Genomic DNA, 22,405 nt, shown 5'->3' on the forward strand with positions numbered 1-22,405 from the left:
CAACTAAGTAAGGCCCTAGCATAAAACGGCCCATGTCTGTTCATTTATTTCAAATTCTCTACAATTTTTCACTTAAGTATTTAAGCGTCTTCGCTCACGTAGGCAGTCGGGTAGACGGGCAGATGGCCGCCATTACCGCGTCAATCCTGACGTCCATGGGAACCAGCGTCGTGCGCTTTACAGGGAAAGCTGCACGATTAAGCTTTTAATGAAAAGGGCCGATTTTATCATCTCATTGTTTTTTTTTATGATTGTGGGATTACTGGTGGGCTTGAGGCCTTTCCAGTTTCACCAGGACAGGTGATCGAGCAAGGGCTCAACCAGGAGGGGTGGGATTTGCTAACAGCTGCCCGAGCGCCTCCAAAGGAGACCTAACAACTCAAGAGTAACTGCTTCGCGAATGAATCTACTACCGGATCGGAATCGCGACCCGCTGAGAATACTCGGTGAGAAACTCAGCAGGCTGATGCATGGATTAAGTTGCACGTCCAAGTCTTTGCCAAGTTCGACGAGTCAATGTCTATGTCATCAGTGGAAGCTGTGCATACCACACTCGTATGTCTTTCGGATATACAAAACACAAGCGAAAAAGGTTTTTTTTTATTTACATATACATCTATTTACTCCGATAGGTTTCTGAATTTCATTAAGTTATTGATGACAAAATATTTAGTAGGTAATGCTGAATGAAATGCTAAGATTTACCTACATTTATTTACCATTTGATATTTCTCCGACGATTAAACGTGGGCTAAATAGCAAACTGCTCTGTAAGACCAGAGTTCGAATTAACCGCGAAACCAATATAAGTATTTCTTCGATAAATATTAGAACCGTTATTCCAATTTCTATATCAACTTTCTAGAAACACTTGTTTTAAATGCAAAAGCCAATTAATACTAATATTTTGTGATAGCGATACGATTAAACTAAAACGGCAAAGTGCTGTGATCGGCGTCCACTAAGCGGGTAAGGTCAGCGCAAACGAAGTATTAGCCTTACAACTGCCGGGAACATATCGACGCTTGAAAGGCAAACATGACTAAGCGACAATAACTGCTTTGTACATAAATGATAGCCAATAACCATATTCGATGCGCAAAAAAAAATTCTAGGCCTATTAAAATAATTTCAATCCTACAGCTACTAGCTAGATTCTACTACAGCTAGATTCGTTAAAATAAATTTTGTTTTCAGGTATTTCAACTTTAAATTAGTCTACTGTAAAGTTCACGCATTGTCGCTTAGTCACGTTTGCCTTTCAAGCGTCGATATGTTGCGCAGAGATACGCAAGATGTCATCTACTTCGAACTCAGAATACGCACTAAGGGTATTACTTACTTATATCAATGTATCATCATAATCGGTTGCTCTTGGCAAAGCAGTCGTGGTCATGTGGAATTCTTGCTTATTAAAGCCTTGACAGACGTTTTCCATACTTTGCGAACCGAGGTCCGGCGTACACACTCGTTAAGTGGGGTTTCAGTAAGGTTTTTCACCTGATCAGTCCACCGTATGGGGATCCGTTCACGAGATATCTTACCATTGACCCTACCCTGAACAACAAGTTTCTCGATAGAGTCTGCTGCGATACGTGTCCATATGTATAAATTAGGTATAGTTGTCAATATTTTTTAAGTTCAAAACGCCCAACTAACACTTAATGAGATATAATATAGCATGTGAAGTTAAAGCGATTACGGCTCGCGCTTTTTTCTGATTACCGCCATTTTTTTCTTTCTTTTTGTAACCACTATATTTTAGTATATACAGTACTTAAACAAGAAAGAGTATGTACCGCACCCGATTCGTGGACACGAAACCTAATAACACCGACACAACGGCCGATAACGTTATCTGGTCAAACTATTATAATTTAATAAATTATTCATCGATAGAGAAACACGAAGAAAATATACTGAGAATTTTAACTTCCCGCCTATCACACATTTCTTCCAAGTTATTTTAATATTTTTATAAGTTGCTAACGAGACTCAGTTAAGCTTCGATGCGAACTGAATAAATCGTGCATCGTAAGAAATACATTTTTTTATTGGATAGACGGGTGGACGAGCTCACAGCCCACTTGGTGTTAAGTGGTTACTGGAGCCCGTAGACATCTACAACGTAAATGCGCCACCCACCTTGAGATATAAGTTCTAAGATCTCAGTATGGTTACAACGGCTGCCTCACCCTTCAAACCGAAACGCATTACTGCTTCACGGCAGAAATAGGCAGGGTGATGGTACCTACCCGCGCGGACTCACAAGAGGTCCTACCACCAGAAATAACGCAAATTATAATTTTTCGGGTTGGATTTTTATTACACGATGTTATTCCTTTAACGTGGAAGTCAATCCTGAGCATTTGGTGAGTACGTATTTCATTAGAAAAATTGGTACCCGCCTGCGGGATTCGAACACCGGTGCATCGCTACAAACGAATGCACCGGACGTCTTATCCTTTAGGCCACGGCGACTTCAAATTCGTGAATAAATTCGTGAATCAAGTACTTTGTTAGAAATATAAATCTCTGCGGGTCTGAACAACGTCAACAACGGCACAGACACATCGCTCTATATGAGTACGCGTATACTAGGCGTCTTATCTGTTAACTTGTCTTATCAGCAAACGAAGATGCCATATGACATTCCTAGTCATGCATTTATGATGTAGTGGGTTCCAACGCTTACTACGCAGCTATTATAGACAAACAGAAAAGACAACATATAAATTTTTTTTTATTGCTTAGATGGATGGACGAGCTCACAGCCTACCTGGTGTTAAGTGGTTACTGGAGTCCATAGACATCTACAACGTAAATGCGCTACCCACCTTGAGATATAAGTTCTAAGATCTCAGTATAGTTACAACGGCTGCCCCACCCTTCAAACCGAAACGCATTACTGCTTCACGGCGGAAATAGGCGGGGCGGTGGTACCTACCCGTGCGGACTCACAAGAGGTCCTACCACCAGTGATTACGCAAATTATAATTTTGCGGGTTTGATTTTTATTACACGATGTTATTCCTTCACCGTGGAAGTCAATCGTGAACATTTGCAATATTTGCAATTTCAACACCTAATTCTTACAAAGCACATTGCGAATGCTCAATGTAATTTTAACACTGGGATAAGCTGCACTGCATTTAATCTAGTAATCATTACAAAACAACATTTCACCGGTACCAAATGATTTATCTCAAGTGTCTACTCAAAATTGACATTACAAAACCAATTCTAAAGACACGTACCTGAGAGGAATTTGTTAACAGACTCAGATCTAGCTAAAGAGGTTACGTGCTTCCATTGTAACGAGAGCTGAGTCTCATAATGAAGTTATCTGTATCACGGGGTCTCGTGAATTTGGTGAGTGTAACATCACGATAACTTAATCGTGTCATCGAGATTATGACAAATTGAATTTCACAATTTTCTTTCGAAAAACTTCCGGCGTTATGTTTTCTAGATAAGACATGTTTTTTATCTGATATGTTATTTTTGTTACAGATAATCTGTATAACCACAATGGAAATATCAATTTATTGATATTTATAATCGCTGTCATATCTAGTACGTTTTGATAATTAATGTCTTGATTCATATTAACATCGCTAATCGCTAAGTTTATACAATATAGTTACAATAAAATGTTTCAATCGGATAAAGCTCACATAGATGTATAAAGCACTCAACTCATAATTATCTTCAAAGCACTTCCAGACACCGATCTTCACTGATAATAAAAAAACCAGACAAACGGAATGTATCTATTTTTTCACTTCCATTGCACCGACATCCATGATGTTGCATAAGTATTGAATGTAGTCACTTATAGAGCGCACTACATCTATCAGAACGTACAGGTAATGTAGTCTAAATAAATAATTTTAAGACTTAGCCTATAGACAATATGGTATATATTTCAACCGTTTACCTTAATATTAATGTGTCCAAGGCGGAATAAACGAATGCTTCGTGGATTTACGCTGAATATAAAAAATATATATTACACAATATTACATAATTTTTCTTTGTTAAAATAAAATTGTCGAACATTTTTTTACTTAAAGAATCGGTATCAGCAGCTCGATTTGTGTCACGGCATTCACTACCTTACTCGTTAGTCCGAGAAAGAAGTCCATGATATATAGAAAACTATATTTTTTTGAAATTAGAATCTTTCAATTCGACTAAACAAGAAAACATCGGGTTCACCAAAAAAACCCATTTAAAACGTTAATTAAACAAACCTTTTGTTTAAGACTTCGACACTCATCCGGGTTTAATTTTGGAAAACAAAAGAAACGAAGGGATGTGGTTAACAGCGGCAACTAAATAGTGTTGTATCGAGTTACGGCGCCCGGTTCCTGTGTGAATTGTAACCAAAGGTTAATGATTTAACGGCCGACTGGTGTAGTGGTGAGTGACATGGTCACTACACAAGGGGGTCGTGAGTTCGAATCCCGCCAAGGGAAGATATTTGTATGATAAATATAAAATGTCTTTTCCAGGGTTATGGATGCATATTAAATATATAATGTATGTGTATAATAAAAATCTTACATTTATTTCCGTTATCTGGTACCTGTAACACACCAGTTAACGTGGCGTGATTGTTAGTAAATATAAAAAAAAAAAATACGTTTGAAAAATTCACATTCACCGACCTCAAACTAATCTTCCTTGTTACTGGCACTGGCACTGGACACAAATCCAGACAGATAATTACCAAATCTATTAAGAAACGAACTCGCTCATACCGAAAATTGAACTCCGTCGTAAAATAATAACACCAAAGTCGTTAATTGTGATAAAATTTTAATATTTAGAATTTTTTTTTCAAATATATTTATAAAATTTTGTACATTAGCTTAAATAGCAAGAATAATTTTAAAAACGTGTAAAGAAACAAACAAAAAATTAATAATTTAGTCAATTTAAATCTGGAGATAAAGTGATTGTTACATAACATTTTCCGATTGTCATTAATGCTTTATGACGTCATTGCAATGGTGCGAGAGAGACAGCGATATGGTTTCACAGCATTCCGACCAACTCTTAAAATTTAATTGCAGCCTCATTTTAAAGTATTTTATTTCGAAGTTTTAACAAAGTACTTTTTAATGCTAATTCCTGTTTTTTTTAAGGTCTCTATCCCAGTAAACTACCCTTTATCCTTTTCCATTAGAAAGAGATAGAGCAACATTTAACTGGCAAGGTCGTGTATTATGCAGTATGCAGTCAATTTACGAATCACAGATCCAAATATCCAATTACATACTTCGACAATTCTCAAGTTCCTGCTAGCCGTTTCCGGAAGTCGATCAGTAATTACATTTTACAATTGTTCGAAAGTAAATTAAAAAGTAATTGATTTTACGTTACATCATTAGGCTGATCCAATTTCTGAGAAATTTCATCGAATACAATTTAGGCCTTAAGTTCTGCGCTGCAAGGATTACAATAGTTAGCTTCTAATTCTGTTTTCTCATAACGAAGTTTCGTATGAACCTTACGCAAAATAAACAAAGTTCAAAATTGATTGTAATTAAATAACAGCCTTTGTCACCGTTTAATTAGTCTTTGTGACGTAACGGTGTTGTTATTTTATCTGGTAATAAAACGCTATCTTAAAATCCGTTTATTTACATTAAAATAATTGTGCATTTCCACTGCGCGTTCATTACGCTTGCAATGATTATAAGGCTCATTGAAACAATGAAATGGTGAAAGTACATAACTGCGATAACCACACACGAGAAACGATCTACGACTAAAGTCACGTACTAAAGTGTTTGTGTGACGGTAGCCATCACAGAACACTCCGGAAACACCCGATCCTGTAGATCGAATGATAAACAGTCGACGTCGCAATAAACACGTCATTACGGATCCTCCCGATCCATTAACGGTGCTTTTAGGTACCTCAAGTACCGGTCACCGTCCTCGCCGAATTCGTCAACCCGAAATTAATCCATAGACACAGCACACTGAGTTTCTCGCTGGATCTTTTCAGTGGGTCGCGTTTCCGATCCGGTGGTAGATTCTGCGAAGCACTGCTCTTGCTAGAGCCAGTGTTGGCAACACTCCCGGTTTGAGCCCCGTGAGCTCACCTACACATCAAGGAGAAGCTGAAATAGCCTCTCAAGGTATCAGCATAAGTAAGAAAAAAATAATTAAATTATATATGAATTAGAAAAGTATTTGAGGACATGTACAAAGTATGTATACGTTGTACATATGTAATCCGATCAGTCGTGTTGTGAGCGTAAAGCGGAACGGTCGTAAAACGATAGCCGTCTGAACACACACTTATGTCATACGAAAGTTGACTGCCTTCGGGAATCGAATGTCTTCTAAGATATTTTTTACATGGGGAAACAATATGCCCTTGTTCATAGCAGGATTTTAAACTAGCTCTTTAGGGACTTTAGTAGTTTTTTAGTTGTTTTTCAGTAATTTTTGTCCTACCTAAGCTGATAGCCTTGAGAGGCTATTTCAGCGTAACCTTAACTAGTAGGTGAGCTCACGGGGCTCAAACCGGAGTGATGCTAGCACTGATCCTAGCAAGAGCAGTGCTACGCAGAATCTACCACCGGATCGGAAACGCGATCCACTGAGAAGATTCGGCGAGAAACTGTGAAAGGGCTGTCTCTGTGGGTTAATTCGCTCGTCGAGCCCTTCGTCGCAAGCGTCGGGTTCGACGAGGACGGTGACCGGATTTTCAGTAGATACAGACGTGGCGTTACCTAATTTTAAGCAGTTACTTGTACTAATAGGCCCCAGTCTCGATTCCAAGCTGTAACGTATGCATCGCAGCCGCAATAGACAGGTTGATGGTACCGAACCATACTGGTTTTCAATACTGGCCCTACCACCGGTAATAACACAAATTATACTTTTGCATATTTTATTTTAACTGCACAGTATTATTGCTTTATAGTGAAAATCATGGGTGGTCACGTTTAGTTCGTTTTATTAGAAAAAAAAGTACCTTCCTGTAGGATTTGAACACCGGTACATTCGCATCGGTTGATATGAATATACCAAGCGTCTTATCTTTTAGGCCATGACGACTGCGAAATATGTTAACTTTTTTGTTCATTTTTTTTTCAGTCTTTTTGCATAGCGCTTGTTGTCATCATGCTATTCTAATTTTGGCCAATTTTTCGATTTACATTTACAGGCTACACAATACCACTACTACGATATGTGTAAATAAGAAATAAAATACATAAAAAAACCTTTCAAACCAATTTCGTACTGATCCAGTACTTCCTACTCACTAATGATTTCTCGGCGTCAGCACTTAACATTGTATGATTTTGACCACAACTCTTGGTATATCCGACAGTAAATGTAGTTGTTACCGATAATCTCGTAAATATCGATCGTTTAGCGAACCTCCGATAGTCTGGTTGATAGCTACCTTGGAGCTTGAGCTCTTAATATACGTTTGATAGGGTTGCCGACGTATGAAATATGAGAACTGTTCAATGAATTTCGTCGATATTTAGTTAAAGTTTAAGTTTAATAAAAGACAAATCAATTTTATATGATAACTAACTGACCCGGCAGACTTCGTAGTGCCTCAATTGATAAATAAAAAACCTAAACTTTTGTATAAAATAAACTTAAAACAAACAAAAGGAATCCGTCCGACGGGGGACACATCAAAGGGAAAACAAAATTGTTATTTTTATTTAATTCCTAGCATTTTCTTAATTATCCAGGTCTAGCCGTTCTCGAGTTTTAGCGAGACTAACAAACAGCAATTCATTTTTATATACATAGATTGAAGCCTTTGCAGCAGGCACAAGGAAAAAAAAATACTTAGTCAAATATCTATGTCTTAGGTTTTTAAGTTACGAACATAGATTATAAGTAATACTTACTAACAAAATGTTATGGTTTATTTACTGAAATAAAAACACATAATAATAAGTGGAATATTGACATTTTTTTTTTGTTTTTACATTTAGTTGTTATTGTTTTGGATACTATTCAGAATGAAGTCGATAAATAATTGAATTGCCTTATAGTTGGAAGTTTTATGATTTGATTTGAGCACGTCACGGATAGGTAATGGTAAAGAATTACTGGTGGCCTGGCCTTTCCAATTTCACCAGGACAGCTGGGCGAGCACAGCCTCAGCCAGAAGGGGACATGCTTTTGTTAGCTTGGTATGAATATGTGTTTATCGAAATATTAGAACATCATTTTGATCGACTTCAAGATTTCCGATTAACTTGAAAATCTTCACACACAATGAGCATCAAGGACCTATGGCAAATTAAGTACTGTATTTTTATATTTTCTCTGTAACATCCTAGCCGGCATCAACAGGATTAATAAAAAAATTAAATCAATTGTTACTTCGGTTTGTTTTTAAGGTATTTTTTTAGTTTGTAAACTACATATATAATTAGGCATTTATTTCATAGGCTTGGAATACAAAGGCAATTATGTACTTTTAGTAGTAATTTAGTGATGTAGTCCTGTTATTGTAAATGCGTCGTGGTAAAAAAGAATGGGTAGTGCTACTCACACGTACGGACACCGCGTTCATTAAACCGTTTAAATAGTGCTAATTTTCACAGGTAAAACGATTTATTTTCATCAGATTTACTTAAACTTCAGATAGGTCATGGGAAACCTATTGACTATTACGTGATGGAAGCAAATAAGAAATCCGTGACCGACTGGTTTTTTTTTCTTTCTTCAAACGTTCTAAACCACTACCGAACCAAATTCGAATGGTTTAGATTTATTGGTGTTGCGAAATGGTAGCCTTTACGGTAAATTTTACGAGTAGGTACTCCAAGTTCAATCTGTTTAGATCATTATTTGTATGGTGTAAAAACGTAATGAGGTTTAATAATTAAACTTATTACTTAATGATTAAACTCGTAATGAGAACTCCATTGAGCGGTTGGCGGTGCAAGGGAAACTCGAGGGCAAAAGATATCGGGGACGATCTCCAACACGATGGACCGACCTCATAAAATCGGTGACTCACTCCAACATAACCAACATAGACGATTGCTCTCACTCTGCGAAACACCGTGCCACATGGCGTCGCATCACAAGTGCATCGGTATCGCAGGATCCGACTGACGCATGATCACGACCACTCTGTCAAGAGTGTACGAATAGGAAGAAGTAAAAACTTGAAAAAAATTAAAACGAAAATCCGTGTTTTATTTCCTTCCGAGCATGGAGGGTATGATGTTGATTTGCTGTCGTTGCTTAGACTGTGGGGATGTGTCCATTTACAGATAACGATAACCGGCCGATAGAATGTCGGACCGGATTATGTCGGACTCTGGACCTTCGTGTGGGCTAGGACTTGAGGAAAGATGGGCAGGACAGCGGAAACTACACAGCTGGCCCACAGAAAAACTACCCACAAAACCTGAACGAACTTTTACGCCCGATGCTCGATCCCGACCAGAGATAGAACCAGAGCAATATGGGAAGTGGGGAGGGGGGGGGGTAATCACAGCAAAGCCCCTGCTTATCACCCCTAGTTTTAATCTTCTTCTTAACTTTTGAGTAAGTTCAATGTGAAGATTCAACGAAATTCGGCAATTTCGGCAATTTTGCTAAGGAAATTTGATAACGTGATTATTGCGTAATAACAGATTCAATGTTTTGATATAATACCTAATTTACAATTTATATCAATACTTTTATTAACTATTACATTGCCCATCACACATATAATCGTCAAACGAAAGCGAATTTAAAAATGACATTTGTGTGTATACATTTAATTATTATGATAAAACGGTAGTCAGCTCTAACAAAACCCTGACACGCAACCGTACACCGCATGGTCAATGACATCGATATTACATTACCACCGTTGAGAATCGATAACTTGTATCGATATTCGTGATATCGATATTAGCAAATACCGCAATAACGATTACCGATCGCAACGACAGTCGATACAATGTTAAAGTCGGTTGTCTGCATTTTATTAACGAAATGGTACTTTTAGACAATTTATTATAACGGATAATGTTAATGAATTAGAGATATTAACAGCCTACTTGAATACACGGCCAAAGAGTTCGTCTTCAAGACACCGAATTGGGGTTTGTTTTATTGCACAAGATCACCTGGTGTTAAGTGGTTCCTGGATCCTGAATTCTGTCCCATAGGTGACACCTGAAGTCGAAGAATTATTGTTTAAAGGTAGCCCTATCCTTAAAATCGATATAATTGCTTCGCAGCAAAAACAGAAATAGGAACCCAACTCCTTTGGACCAACCGGTAGTATTTTAGTAGTATCGAATTGGGGCTTTGACATCTGAAAACGGACAAAAGTATACAAATGCCCGTAGTGTCCAAGATCAATTTGCTGATAAAAATCAAATTAAGTCTGTTTTAATGTTTAAATTCATTCTCGGAAGTTGATTATTTTGATGTCCCCCTTTCCAATGTTTGGTTATGGAGTAATTATATCAGTCACGGATATCGGAACAAGGTCCGAAGAAGTTGTTACTTACAAAGGTAAGATCTTCCAATAAGCGATTGCCATTATTCTCTAGACTGGCTGCTTGATTTTTTGTCTTTTTTTATGAGTTCGGATTACTGTTGGTCCAGAGGCCTTTCCAGTTTAACTAGGACAGGTGGGCGAGCTAAGGCTCAGCCAGGAGGGGCGGGATTTGCTACCAGCTACTCGAGCGCTTCCAAGGGAGAACTAACAACTCAAGAGTAGCTGCTTCGCGAATGAATCTACTACCGGATTGGAATCGCGACCCGCTGAGAAGATCCGGCGAGAAACTGAGCGAGCTGATGCATGGGTTAGGTTACACGTCGACCTCTTTATCGAGTTCGACGAGTACGTTAACGGGGTCCCTAAGCCTGCTCCTAGTGTTAGAGCTGAAGACGTTTAATGGAAAGGTTATTGGATCTGATGGATTCGTAAGGACGTGTCTAGGTCGTCGACGGTGACTGGCTCCTGCGTGATCAGGATTCGGGGAGTAGACCGCGGCGGCAACGATAAGGCGATTATCAATCATGAGGGGCTGCTCAATTGTTGTTCGGAACTTATGTATGTACCTGGATATCTTGATGATCTGATTATCCGATACTGATTGACTATCTTGGTTATCTGATAACTGATTATCTTGAAATTCTCATCGTTGTAATGCAAGTTTCTGTTAGATATTTTTTTTATTGTCATATTTACCATCAACGTGTTTTACCACTTAATTGCTCAGAAATTCTAGAATACGAAGAAAAAACACTTTTTCCAAATTTTTATAGCAATTTACGAACGCGTTATTCTTGCATTTATTAAAAATTTGGTTCAAATACATACGTGCGTACGTGTAGTTAAAAGAATGTGTGAACTAAAGCAATTAACGATTGAAAGCGATATAGTAATAGGATAAGGTCGAATCCATTATTTCTTTATTTTATTTTAAATTGGTATAACGTAACTTCTTTCGACAGTCGTAATTATTAGAGTCATTGTTACTTCATGTTCCAACGATAATAATGTTCTCTGAAAATTTAAAACACGTGAATATAAAATTTGATTGAATGTGAAGAAATGGTATTTTAAGTGAGCTTACTGGTGGTAGGACCTCTTGGGAGTTCACTGGTGGTAGGACCTCTTGGGAGTACGCACGGGTAGGTACCACCACCCCGCCTATTTCCGCCGTGAAGCAGTAATGCGTTTCGGTTCGAAGGGTGGAGTAGCCGTTGTAACTATACTGAGATCTTTAGAACTTATATCTCGAGGTGGGTGGCGCATTTACGTTGTAGATGTCTATGGGCTCCAGTAACCACTTAACACCAGGTGGGCTGTGAGCTCGTCCATCCATCTAAGCAATAAAAAAAAAAGGTTAAACAAAAAGTATGTCTAAATTTCAATTCCATTTAAAGCTTTGTTACGTTCTCTCAATCGTCTAAAAAATTATTTAATGGACATGAGCAATGCCGGGGCGATACGAACGTCATTGATTACAGCAGAATACTCTTCATAAGCTTCGCGTATTCAACAGTGAAATATAATAGAAAGATAGACGGTATGTAGTGAGCACAGTAGGTATATATATTTTTGAGTTGGATTTTTTACTAAACTATCATTACATTTTAATGTATACCTAACTCATAACGTGATGACGTAAATAATTATTGGTGGATACGACTTTTTGCTCTAATGTTCATGTACTTTTTATTATTTTATTTAAAAAATGACATTTGAATATTACTACCAGTGGATACCGATTATCTTATACTAGTGTATGTCTCCCCAAAGACACAGCCCACTGAGTTTCTCGCCGGATCTTCTCAGTGGGTCGCGATTCCGATGTGGTGGTAGATTCTACTAATCGCTGCTCTTGCTAGGCCTAATGTTAGTAAACCCTCTCAGACTGAGGCCTGCGAGCTTGCCCAACAATTATGAGAAAGCCAGAATGGCTCCTCGCAGTTATGGTAGTTAGATAAGCAGAATTTACACAAAAAAAAATCTATTATAGGCAAGGAAAGGGTTTTAATTTGGAAAATTGAACAAAAAAATATAGAAGGGCATTTTGTAATACGTCAGATAGCTATTATAAGTACTCTATGTATCGAATTGAGTAATCGATATCGTTATATCGTTTTGAATCGATACCGAATTATTTCGATTAGTTTTCCATCGACTGTGCCGTCATTATATTCGGTATTTGTAAATAATTCAATTTGAGTGATTGGCAGTTAATTAAACAAATAGATTTCGTTCAATTTGTGGAACTCAATTTGATTTAACTCTGCGGTTTCGGATTATTTGTTGAAGATAATAATTCAGGGCTAATCATTAGTAGCTATAAAATGGTTTATTGCTATTTTTTTTAGTAATTGTGTATTTAATTATTGTATTTAAGATAATTTATTTACATTTTACATATTCTATATAAATGCACACGAGTATTTCGTTCACCTGATGATTGATTCCTTGCGATTTTTTTGCCAATCTTAGAAGATCCCTGATAAGATTTACTCAATACCAACCGGCTGACTTGACGATCTTTATGTTTAACCCTAACTAGAGGATGATCGGTTGTTTTTTTTGATAATTTGTTTTTTTTTTAGAAAAAATATTTAAATACGAACTAAATATTTGTTATTTTCTTTCAATAAAAAAAAAAGTTTATGTTTAAGTTGATAATTAACGATAAAGTTGACTATTGAAAACACGAATAAAACAACATTATCTGAAAATAAATCGTAGCTAGATCGATTTATCGCCCCCGAAATCGCCTGTTCATAAATATATATATTTATATACAATAATTGCTCGTTTAAAGATTAAAATATCATTGACGAAATTCACACCAGAAATTGAAGAGACAGCCGCTTGCAAAGCCGAGGTCTTGGTCGAGGAAAAAATAGGAATACTGACCTTTCTTCCAGCATCTCGTTGAAGGTCTTGGACTTGGCTCTGGGCTGACCTGTCTCGGTCTCCATCCGGCGCACCTCCACGCACCGCTCAATGATGTGCTCGACGCGCTTCCGACGCGAAGACTTCCAGTTGTCCAGGTTCTAAAACAACATAAGGAATGTGTAATTCTCAAATAAATAAAGAGATGTTTATTAACACATATCTGATGTTCAAGATTTGTAGGCAGCGGCTTAGCTCTGCCCCTGGCATTGCTGATGTCCATGAGCGACGGTAACCACTTGCCATCAGGTGGGCCGTATGCTCGTCTGCCTAGAAAGGCAATAAAAAGGATGTGTGGTGTCGTGGGACACCGGATAGGAAGAAGTTCCTTATTATAAAAATATTAATTTTAAGTTCTATTCGAGGTATAAAGAAAATAAAACTGGAGGTTTCGCAACAACCCACGGTCATTCGGTAACGTGCGAACTTATTGTGGTACACTTCATTCACGGTTGTTTGCATAAGAGTTAGTGTATTGCGCAAAAGAACGCTCTGAGATCGTGGTCAATGAATGATAAAAAAATATGTTATTTTTTTTTCTTTATTACAAAGTTAAGTCGTACACTGTGTGCATAATTAATAAAAATCTTACGTTACGGATGTTTTTTCCCGGTTAGGGTATCGTCCCATAAGGAACTTCGTTCCAAAAATAAGAGATTTATCGAAGTATTAGATGAAAATATATGATAGATCTTTTGTGAAATACGCTTCCTCTACTGGACCCTCAATTATAATTATTGCTCACCTGAGTTCTGCAGCTGTTTTACAAGATTAGACCCTAAAACCATCTTGATGAGGTTATTTATCGTCTAAGTATTCTTGTCAGGTCATTTCGTGACGTCATCATTGTAGCTAGTTTATGAATGTATTATGATAAGGTTACAATTAACATAAATAATACGTTTTATTCTCGGTCCCTGACCCATAAAAGTGAGTTAATGCAACAATGTAACAGCGATTCTAGACTGATTGGCATCAACATAGCAAGGTCAGATTCATATTACATTTATCATCATTCTATTCAAAGTTCGTATATTTAAAATGTATTCATGAAATTTTAGCCCACTGAGTTTCTCGTCGGATCTTCTAAGTGGGGCGCGTTTCCGATCCGTTGGTAGATTCTGCGAAGCACTGCTCTTGACTTCCACTAATACTAATTACAGGGAATAATCCCTGTTATGGTTACTGTTATCTAGTATTATCATCTCTATTAATAGGGACGTAATCGTGGTCCCGTTGTCTAATACAATGATAAAATCCAAACACATAATTCTGATAATAAATTACATTAATTTAAACTGTTGTAATTAAATTCATTTCGATAAATATTACGAAATATTCAGCATTTTGTGCACAATAGTCACGTACCGTCGTTTAAGAATTTGCTGATAATATTTTTATGCTGTTTTAATTTGTACAATATTGATATTAAAAATTGTCTTATAACACATTTTTCGCTCGTTTCGTCTTGTTTATCAGTCAGTGGACGGAGATAAACAAATAAAAATGCATAATTAAGTTTGAAGAATATCTTTTGGGTATTGTGGCTCATACAAGTTCACTTGTGGTCTCAAGTAACTATACTTGTACTTGTTGTAAGTACTTAGAACTTGTATCTGAAGGTGGGTGGCGCACTTACGTTGTGGATGTCTATGGGCTCCAGTAACCACTTAACACCAGGTGGGTTGTGAGCTCGTCCATCCATCTAAGCAAAAAAAAAAAAACTTCAAGTGTCAATAACTATGCTAAACTATAAAATATTCGGTTTAAATATGGTTCACACCCTCCTACGTAAGACCTGGATTCACGTACTACTTTTTTATATTTTATTTCATAGATGAATGGACGATCACGCAGCCCACCTGGTGTTAAGTGATTACTGGAGCCCATAGATATCTAAGACGTAAATGCGCCAGCCACCTTGAGACACATGTTCTAAGGTCTAAGGTAATGTATGTTCTAAGGTAATGTATGTTCTAAGGTATAGTTACAACGGCTGCCCCACCCTTCAAGCCGGAACGCATCACTGCTTCACGGCAGAAATAGGTAGAGTGGTGGTACCCGTGCGGACTCACAAGATGTCCTACCACCAGTAAAACTATTTCTAGTTGTACGCTAACTATCATACTAACTCAAATAAAATTAGTAATATGCAATGCGACCCTGGCGTTACAATGATGATATTTATAAATATGTTGTGCGAATTTTAAAATGATGCGTACAAAAAAGTAATTGAAGTAACGTCAAATCATAACACATACTCCTCAACACTTTTTTTTCTGGCCGGGACCGAACCTCCTACGAGGTCCCCCCGCCTAGGGAGCGCGCGGGGTATGTGGGACTGGTCCGCGGAGACCGTGGGCCCAAGGATGATTTCAGGACCCACTAAACGACTCCCCTGTACTCTTCGCCGATCCCCTCCGAGGTAAGAACCCGGATGAGTAAGGGGGTCACCACGGTCAACACTACAACCAGACGGCGCTGCCCACCCCAAGGACGCCCGGCCGACGGAGCCTTCGAGGCAAATCGAAGGCTCTGGAACGTCGGCCGTCTCAGTACGGCATACTCTTCGACACTATCTTAAGTGTTTTTTTTTTGTTTTTCTCTTAAACAAGAGGTCCTACCACCAGTTTAAAATATTTCGTCAAGGCTACACTTTAGACAAATATTAATAAAGAGAAAACAGTATTTAATCTATTCTCAATTTGACACATTATAACTGAGAGACTGCAAAGAAAAGTTTGAGAATAAACAAATAGTATGCATGCGTGTGTGTGTCAAATACACTGTAGTGTGTGTAATGTTTTCTTTATTGATTTAATGTATCTTTTATGGATTATTTAAAAAAAAAATTAGCATTGTGCACTTATTCTCTATAATCTCTATAAGTGTGGAAAATTTCATACTCCTCCGTCCGCGCAATTTTCGTAAAAAGGGATACAAAGTTTTTGCTTCACGTATTAATATGTAGAATACTGAAAAAAAAATAAGCCACGGCTACAAATAAGCCATAAATTTGTACGTCAACGTTTCTTGAAGTAATTTGTCGTCGCCGGTTCATAGCGAGGCTGTAATTACGAGTCGTGCAAGACATCGCGTGCTGCTGGCTAGCGCGCAGACTAGCGTTTTTATGCGTTTCACTCGGCAATGTAAATAATTTAATCGATGTTCGTTTCTGGGGTCTAAGTTACGAGCGATGGAAAGAATAGTCTTAAAATTAAAATTGTTTTTCAGATGAGTTAACGATCTAGATCAGTGTCTCCCAACCTTTTTGTGCCATGCCTCTTTGTAACATTTCTAAATTTTTTATATTTTATACATAATTTTTAACATTAAACAATTGATTTGTTCACTTAAGAAACATAAATGATAGGTTTTAGGAGAAATCACTATGACATTGTTTTCAAATAAAACAGCAAGTAATATTTCAATACATATCAAAAAGCTGAAATTCAAATTCAGAATAATTTTAATACAGATTTTCTATATTGATTTCGTGCGACTGCGACCCCCCCCCTCAATTATCAAATTGCCCCCTCGTGGGGCGTGGGCCCCACGTTGGGAAACACCGATCTAGACTGTGCGAAGCCATTAACACCGCATTCTGATTAAACTGAGTCCGTGCTCGCCACCAGGCCCGTAATAGGCCACCCAGGTCCATCAGTAATAACTCCTTCCAATGAAATAAAAACCGCACATCAAGAGCTCTTGAGACCATATAGTAATGGCTATAAAATCGAAGTTTCATGATTTTGTTACAGCATAAACGATTATTCCAGTCCTGCGCGACCACGAAACCAGCAATGAGAGAAAAGATAAATTTGAAATAAATGGAATAAATACTTGATGAAACCATTTAATATACTTTTTTGTCATTTTATTATTTCGGGATTACTTTCCTCTTCCTTCTGTCCGTTGTACCACACAATGAAATGAGGATTTAATATGACTATCGAGAACCTACGCAGTTATTTTTCACGAGAAGGTTTGCACAATGCGTTGTACTTAGTTTTAATGACAGCAATCACGTTGAGAACCGTTCATGTACTTCTTGTGTAAGTAAATAGTGGTGCCAAGTACAGATAATTTTGATTGGATACTAAGGATAATGAACACAACTGCCAATTTACCGATAAATATTAAATAGTTGTTCGTGCGTGTGTAATATTGATTAGGGATCATATTTTTTTTATTTATTGCTTAGGTGAGTAGACGAGCCCATGGCCCACCTAGTGTTAAATGGTTCCCGGAAGCCCATAGATATCTACAACATAAATGCCGCCACCGACCTTGAGATATGAATTCTAAGGGATAATAAATTCCCAAATATTTCTCCAAGAGCGTAGGCATAGGCGACGGTTTCCACGTTATGGAATCCATGAGCCAAGGTTGGCCATACGAGAAAGTTGGCTAATAAAAAAGTCTATCATGAATTTTCAGCGAAAAACAAAACATTGAGTTCTTATGACAATATAAACGAACTTGCCATCTAAAGTAAAACAGTCTTTTCGTAGCATTCATAATAATAATTATTAGTGTTTAAAGCAGTTTCCTGTGGCGGAAATGACGCGATACGTGGGTTTCTTGTCGTGTTTCCGCTCTATTGTACGTGGAGAATAAAAAGTGATATTGGTTCTTTGATTCCCTTTTGTCTTGGTTTATCTATGACCGGGAACAGATCGTAATCTTTGAAGGCGTTATGTCACGCAAGCTACCTCCCACTTTTACGTCATATACGTCGACTGAAGGGCTTAAGGATCTAAGATCGCAAACCAAACCGTAGACTAACTAAGAATGTAGTTGAAAATTGTTTGCTCGTATTTTAGCAAGAGCCCTCGTTGTTTGATACGAGCTTAAACCACTAAGAATGAAGTTTTCTACATATAAGATGGCACTTTAAGATTTTATATCCGTATCCTAGCATATGCTATTGCTAAAAACAAAAGGCTAAAAGGATTCAGCATTTTCTACCTTCTTACTATTACTGCTATTTTGAAGTCGTCGTGGCCTAAAGGATAAGACGTCTGGTGCATTCATATCTAGCGATGCAACGGTGTTCGAATCCCGCAGGCGGCTACCAATTTTTCTAATGAAATACGTACTTAACAAAGGTTCACTATTGACTTCCACGGTGAAGGAATAACATCGTGTAATCAAAATCAAATCCGCAAATTTATAATTTGCGTAATTACCGGTGGTAGGACATCTTGTGAGTCCGCACGGGTAGATACCACCACCCCGCCTACTTCTGCCGTGAAGCAGCAATGCGTTTCGGTTTGAAGGACTTATATCTTATATCTCAAGGTGGATGGCGCATTTACGTTGCAGATGGACTCCAGTGACCACTTAACATCAGGTGAGCTGTGAGCTCGTCCACTAATCTAAGCAATAAAAAAATCTACTACATTTCCATAAACATTTTACATCCCTCTCATCTCCGCATGGGACTCTCAAACTGCCGATCGATTGGGAAACTTACGAGCCTGCGCCCAGCGGTGGACAAGTGTGGGCTGATGAAGCTAGACCGTCATCTACCAACATAATTCTTAAGAACCGACTGCAGTCATAAAACAAAACAAACAGACCTAATAATTTATTCTAAACAATAAATAACCATAAAATTTAACGTGTTTTACGATACATAAATTTGATACCCACACGTTGCCCGTGCGTTATGGGGTTCCTCATAAATCTGGCGCATGTGGTAACACCACTGAATACCAATTATTGGAAGTCCTTATGCTTTCGTTGGTAATGTGGTTTGATTTGTTCGTATAGCGTGTCTAAAAGTACGCAGCGTAAATGTTAGGCGTTATTGAAAAAATAAGTCTCCCGGGGAACGTTTTTATTTATTTTATTGCTCAGGTGAGTGTACGAGCTCACGACCCACCTGGTGTTAAAGGGTTACCGGAGCTAATATGAGTTCTAAGGTTTCAAGTTCAGTACAACGGCTGCCCCACCCTTCAAGCCGAAACGCATTAGATACTGCTTTACGGCAGAAATAGAAAGGAGTGATGGCTCCTACCCGTGCGGACTTACAAGACGTCCCACCAATAGTTAAAATTGTGCCCACGACTTAGATTTGGAAGGAAGGTTTCTTTGCAACTGTTAACTTACAAGGAGTTTGAACATCCAATTGTGTAAAACAAAAAAAAGGCATTTATAAGATCTCAAGCTAGGTTTTTTCTTGTTCTGAAGTATCGGAAGAACATATCGAGGGGCACATATGAAATGCTATCTGTTTTAAACGACATATTATAATTATACAAAAATTTTAATTTTCGTAATTACTGGTGGTAGGACCTCTTGTGAGTCCGCGCGGGTAGGTACCACCGCCCCGCCTATTTCTGCCGTGAAGCAGTAATGCGTTTCGGTTTGAAGGGTGGGGTTGCCGTTGTGACAATACTGAGACCTTAGAACTATATCTCAAGGTGTGTGGCGCATTTACGTTATAGATGTCTATGGGCTCCAGTAACCACTTAACACCAGGTGGGCTGTGAGCTCGTCCACACATCTAAGCAATAAAAAAAAATAAAAAAATTCACTTAATACGCGACATTTATCTTTGTAATTAAAAGTGCGTTTTTTATTTGGCGTTAACATCAACAGTCCGATGTTTTAAATTGAACTTCAATTACGTTTATTCCATTTAAATAGCCGAAGAAGTTTTTTGTTATAATATTTTATCAAAATTTTAAATAGTTCTCCTGTAACAATGTAAAAATATCGCTCCAACATTTCACCACTCCTTGCGTCCTATATAAGGGATTTGTGATAAATATTGGCATCTTGGAGTCGATGTGATGAATAACGGATATTGTATATTTCAATCAAAAACAAATATCTGGACATAAAAAGCCATTTTCGTGGTCACGGATGATTTACATAGTCGAAAAATCTTAAATAATGAAATGAAAACGCTAAGCGCTAAGCATGTCCAACCGTAAAAGTGGCTTTAAAAAATCCAAAACTATCTATAGCCTTATTCGAATTTGACAGTGTTTCCAATTAGCCTGATTAAACATCAGCTTTCCAGCACCGATGCGTTCTGGTTAATTAATTAATTAACGTTTTCGAGACAAGTCGAATCTCAGACTAGAGAAATTGTGAACTGTTTTTATTGATGTTCCGCGGATGTGGGAAACTGTCTGATTTTAAATCAGTTAAATCGGGTTATGTTTAAATAATACGGATGTTTAAAGATGTTCGTTGTGTTTTCATCACAAGTTCTACTAGCTAACAAGTTTGGTTTGTCACATTTTCTAATGCATGATTATCTCAACATACTTTAACAATCAGTTCTAGTTAAAGGCGTGACCTAACAGATTCTGGACTCTTGGTTTACTAATATCAAGAACCATGTCGGAGCTCAAGCCCCGTAAGCAAGTACCAATTTTTATAAAGAAATGCGTACAAACAAATATGTTTCGTCGTGCATTGTTTACAAGCGATGAAATCGAATGACAAAATTGAAACCCGCAAAAACATAATTGCGTTATTAGTCCGGGTCTAGTCTAATGCCCCATACAAATTGCGAAAGTAGGCAAATTGGAAGCCCGCACAAAGAGATATCCTGCCTATTATTGCATAGTAGTCAATCCTTCCTGGGTGCTCTTTTTGGATCCACGCTGAAGTATTTACGTAGTCATAGGATAGGCATATAGTTTTAAGCAGTTTACCAGTAGGTAAGCCGTGAAATCCTTAATCCATTCATCGTCATCATCATAGTCGGTTACTTTTGGCAGAGCAGTCGTGGTCGTGTGGAATTCTTGTTTATTAACCCATTTATTAGACAATTAGAAGTCCGCCAGTGGAATTGATGTGCCAGTTTCACCATAGTTTTAGTTATATATAGTTTACAATGAATACCAGTACTTACCGATTGCCAATCCTCTTGCCGCTCAAGTTTGGCGGGTTCAGTCTTTTTGGCTAGTTCGGCCCTGCGCAGCTGCTCCCTAGCCCTACTGCCCAGGTCAGCCGGGCCGACCCGGATAAACTGTAGCGGGTTGGCGGCGGGCTTGCCCGGGATGACGGCAGCCGTGTGCGGCCTTGTCGCCAGGAAGTCCGCACTGTCTGTGGTCTGGAAACAATAAAAAAAAAATTATAACATTTTGTTGCTATTAATGAATTTCGATTATAATCTGACACTTCAGAGTTTAGATTTATTGCATGTATCACAATTATTTCTTTTGCTTCATCTAAAATCGCTAAAACTCGAGAACGGCTGGGCCGATTTGGCTAATTTTGATCTTTGAATTATTTGTGGAAGTCCAGAGAAGGTTTAAAAGGTAGATAAATATGAAAATGCTCGGAATTAAATAAAAATAACAATTTTGTTTTTCCTTTGATGCGTCCCCCGTCGGACGGATTCGTTTTGTTTGCTTTAAGTTTATTTAATAAAAAAGTTTAGGTCTTTTACTTATCGATTGAGGCACTACACTATTGCTGTTCTATTGTTTATTTATAACACAAAAAATCTTCTATGACTACTAAGAAACAAAAAAGAAAATCGATTAACAAAGAGAGATCCATTTATATAAAAGTTTAGAAAACTGTTAACTGGAATGTAGTAATCAAGTCACTGCCTCTGCAGTTATCTTGCCAATGACAAGGTGAATATTTTTTATCTACCCATTGGCTAGTAGCCTATTGCAGCTACGCCCGGCAGGGTAGGTGAGCTCACGGGCTCAACCTGAAGGGCTCAATATGAGCGGTTCGGCGATCCTTAAGCAAAACCTTCAGTAGGTACTTGGGACAACATAGCGGTACAGTGTATTAAAAATAAATTTTGCGAATCACCGTTAATATCTCGTCAATTCATCTCGAATTATAAAAGAGTGGAAATTTTTATGAAATTACCAGAATTAATCCGTGAATAATTACCGGAAAATAACTGTACAAGTAAATTTTTTCCGTTGTAAGCCTTATTGCTTTGGAAATAAGTTTTAATTTAAA

At 37.8% G+C, this 22,405-nt stretch overlaps 1 protein-coding gene across 10 annotated transcripts in view; it reads right to left on the reverse strand.

The window, feature by feature from the left end:
* Positions 1–22,405, reverse strand: part of LOC101742048 (LIM domain only protein 7) — a 210,030-nt gene that overhangs the window by 42,792 nt on the left and 144,833 nt on the right. For all 10 annotated transcript variants that reach the window (XM_004923229.5, XM_062669317.1, XM_062669314.1 and 7 more), the window contains 2 exons: positions 21,330–21,530; positions 13,412–13,551 (listed from right to left, as the gene is read on the reverse strand). In XM_004923229.5, the coding sequence (XP_004923286.3) occupies positions 13,412–13,551; positions 21,330–21,530 (341 nt within the window). The remainder of the gene's footprint in view (positions 1–13,411; positions 13,552–21,329; positions 21,531–22,405) is intronic.

Source organism: Bombyx mori, chromosome 7 (genome assembly GCF_030269925.1).
Source record: "Bombyx mori chromosome 7, ASM3026992v2".
NCBI lineage: Eukaryota > Metazoa > Arthropoda > Insecta > Lepidoptera > Bombycidae > Bombyx > Bombyx mori.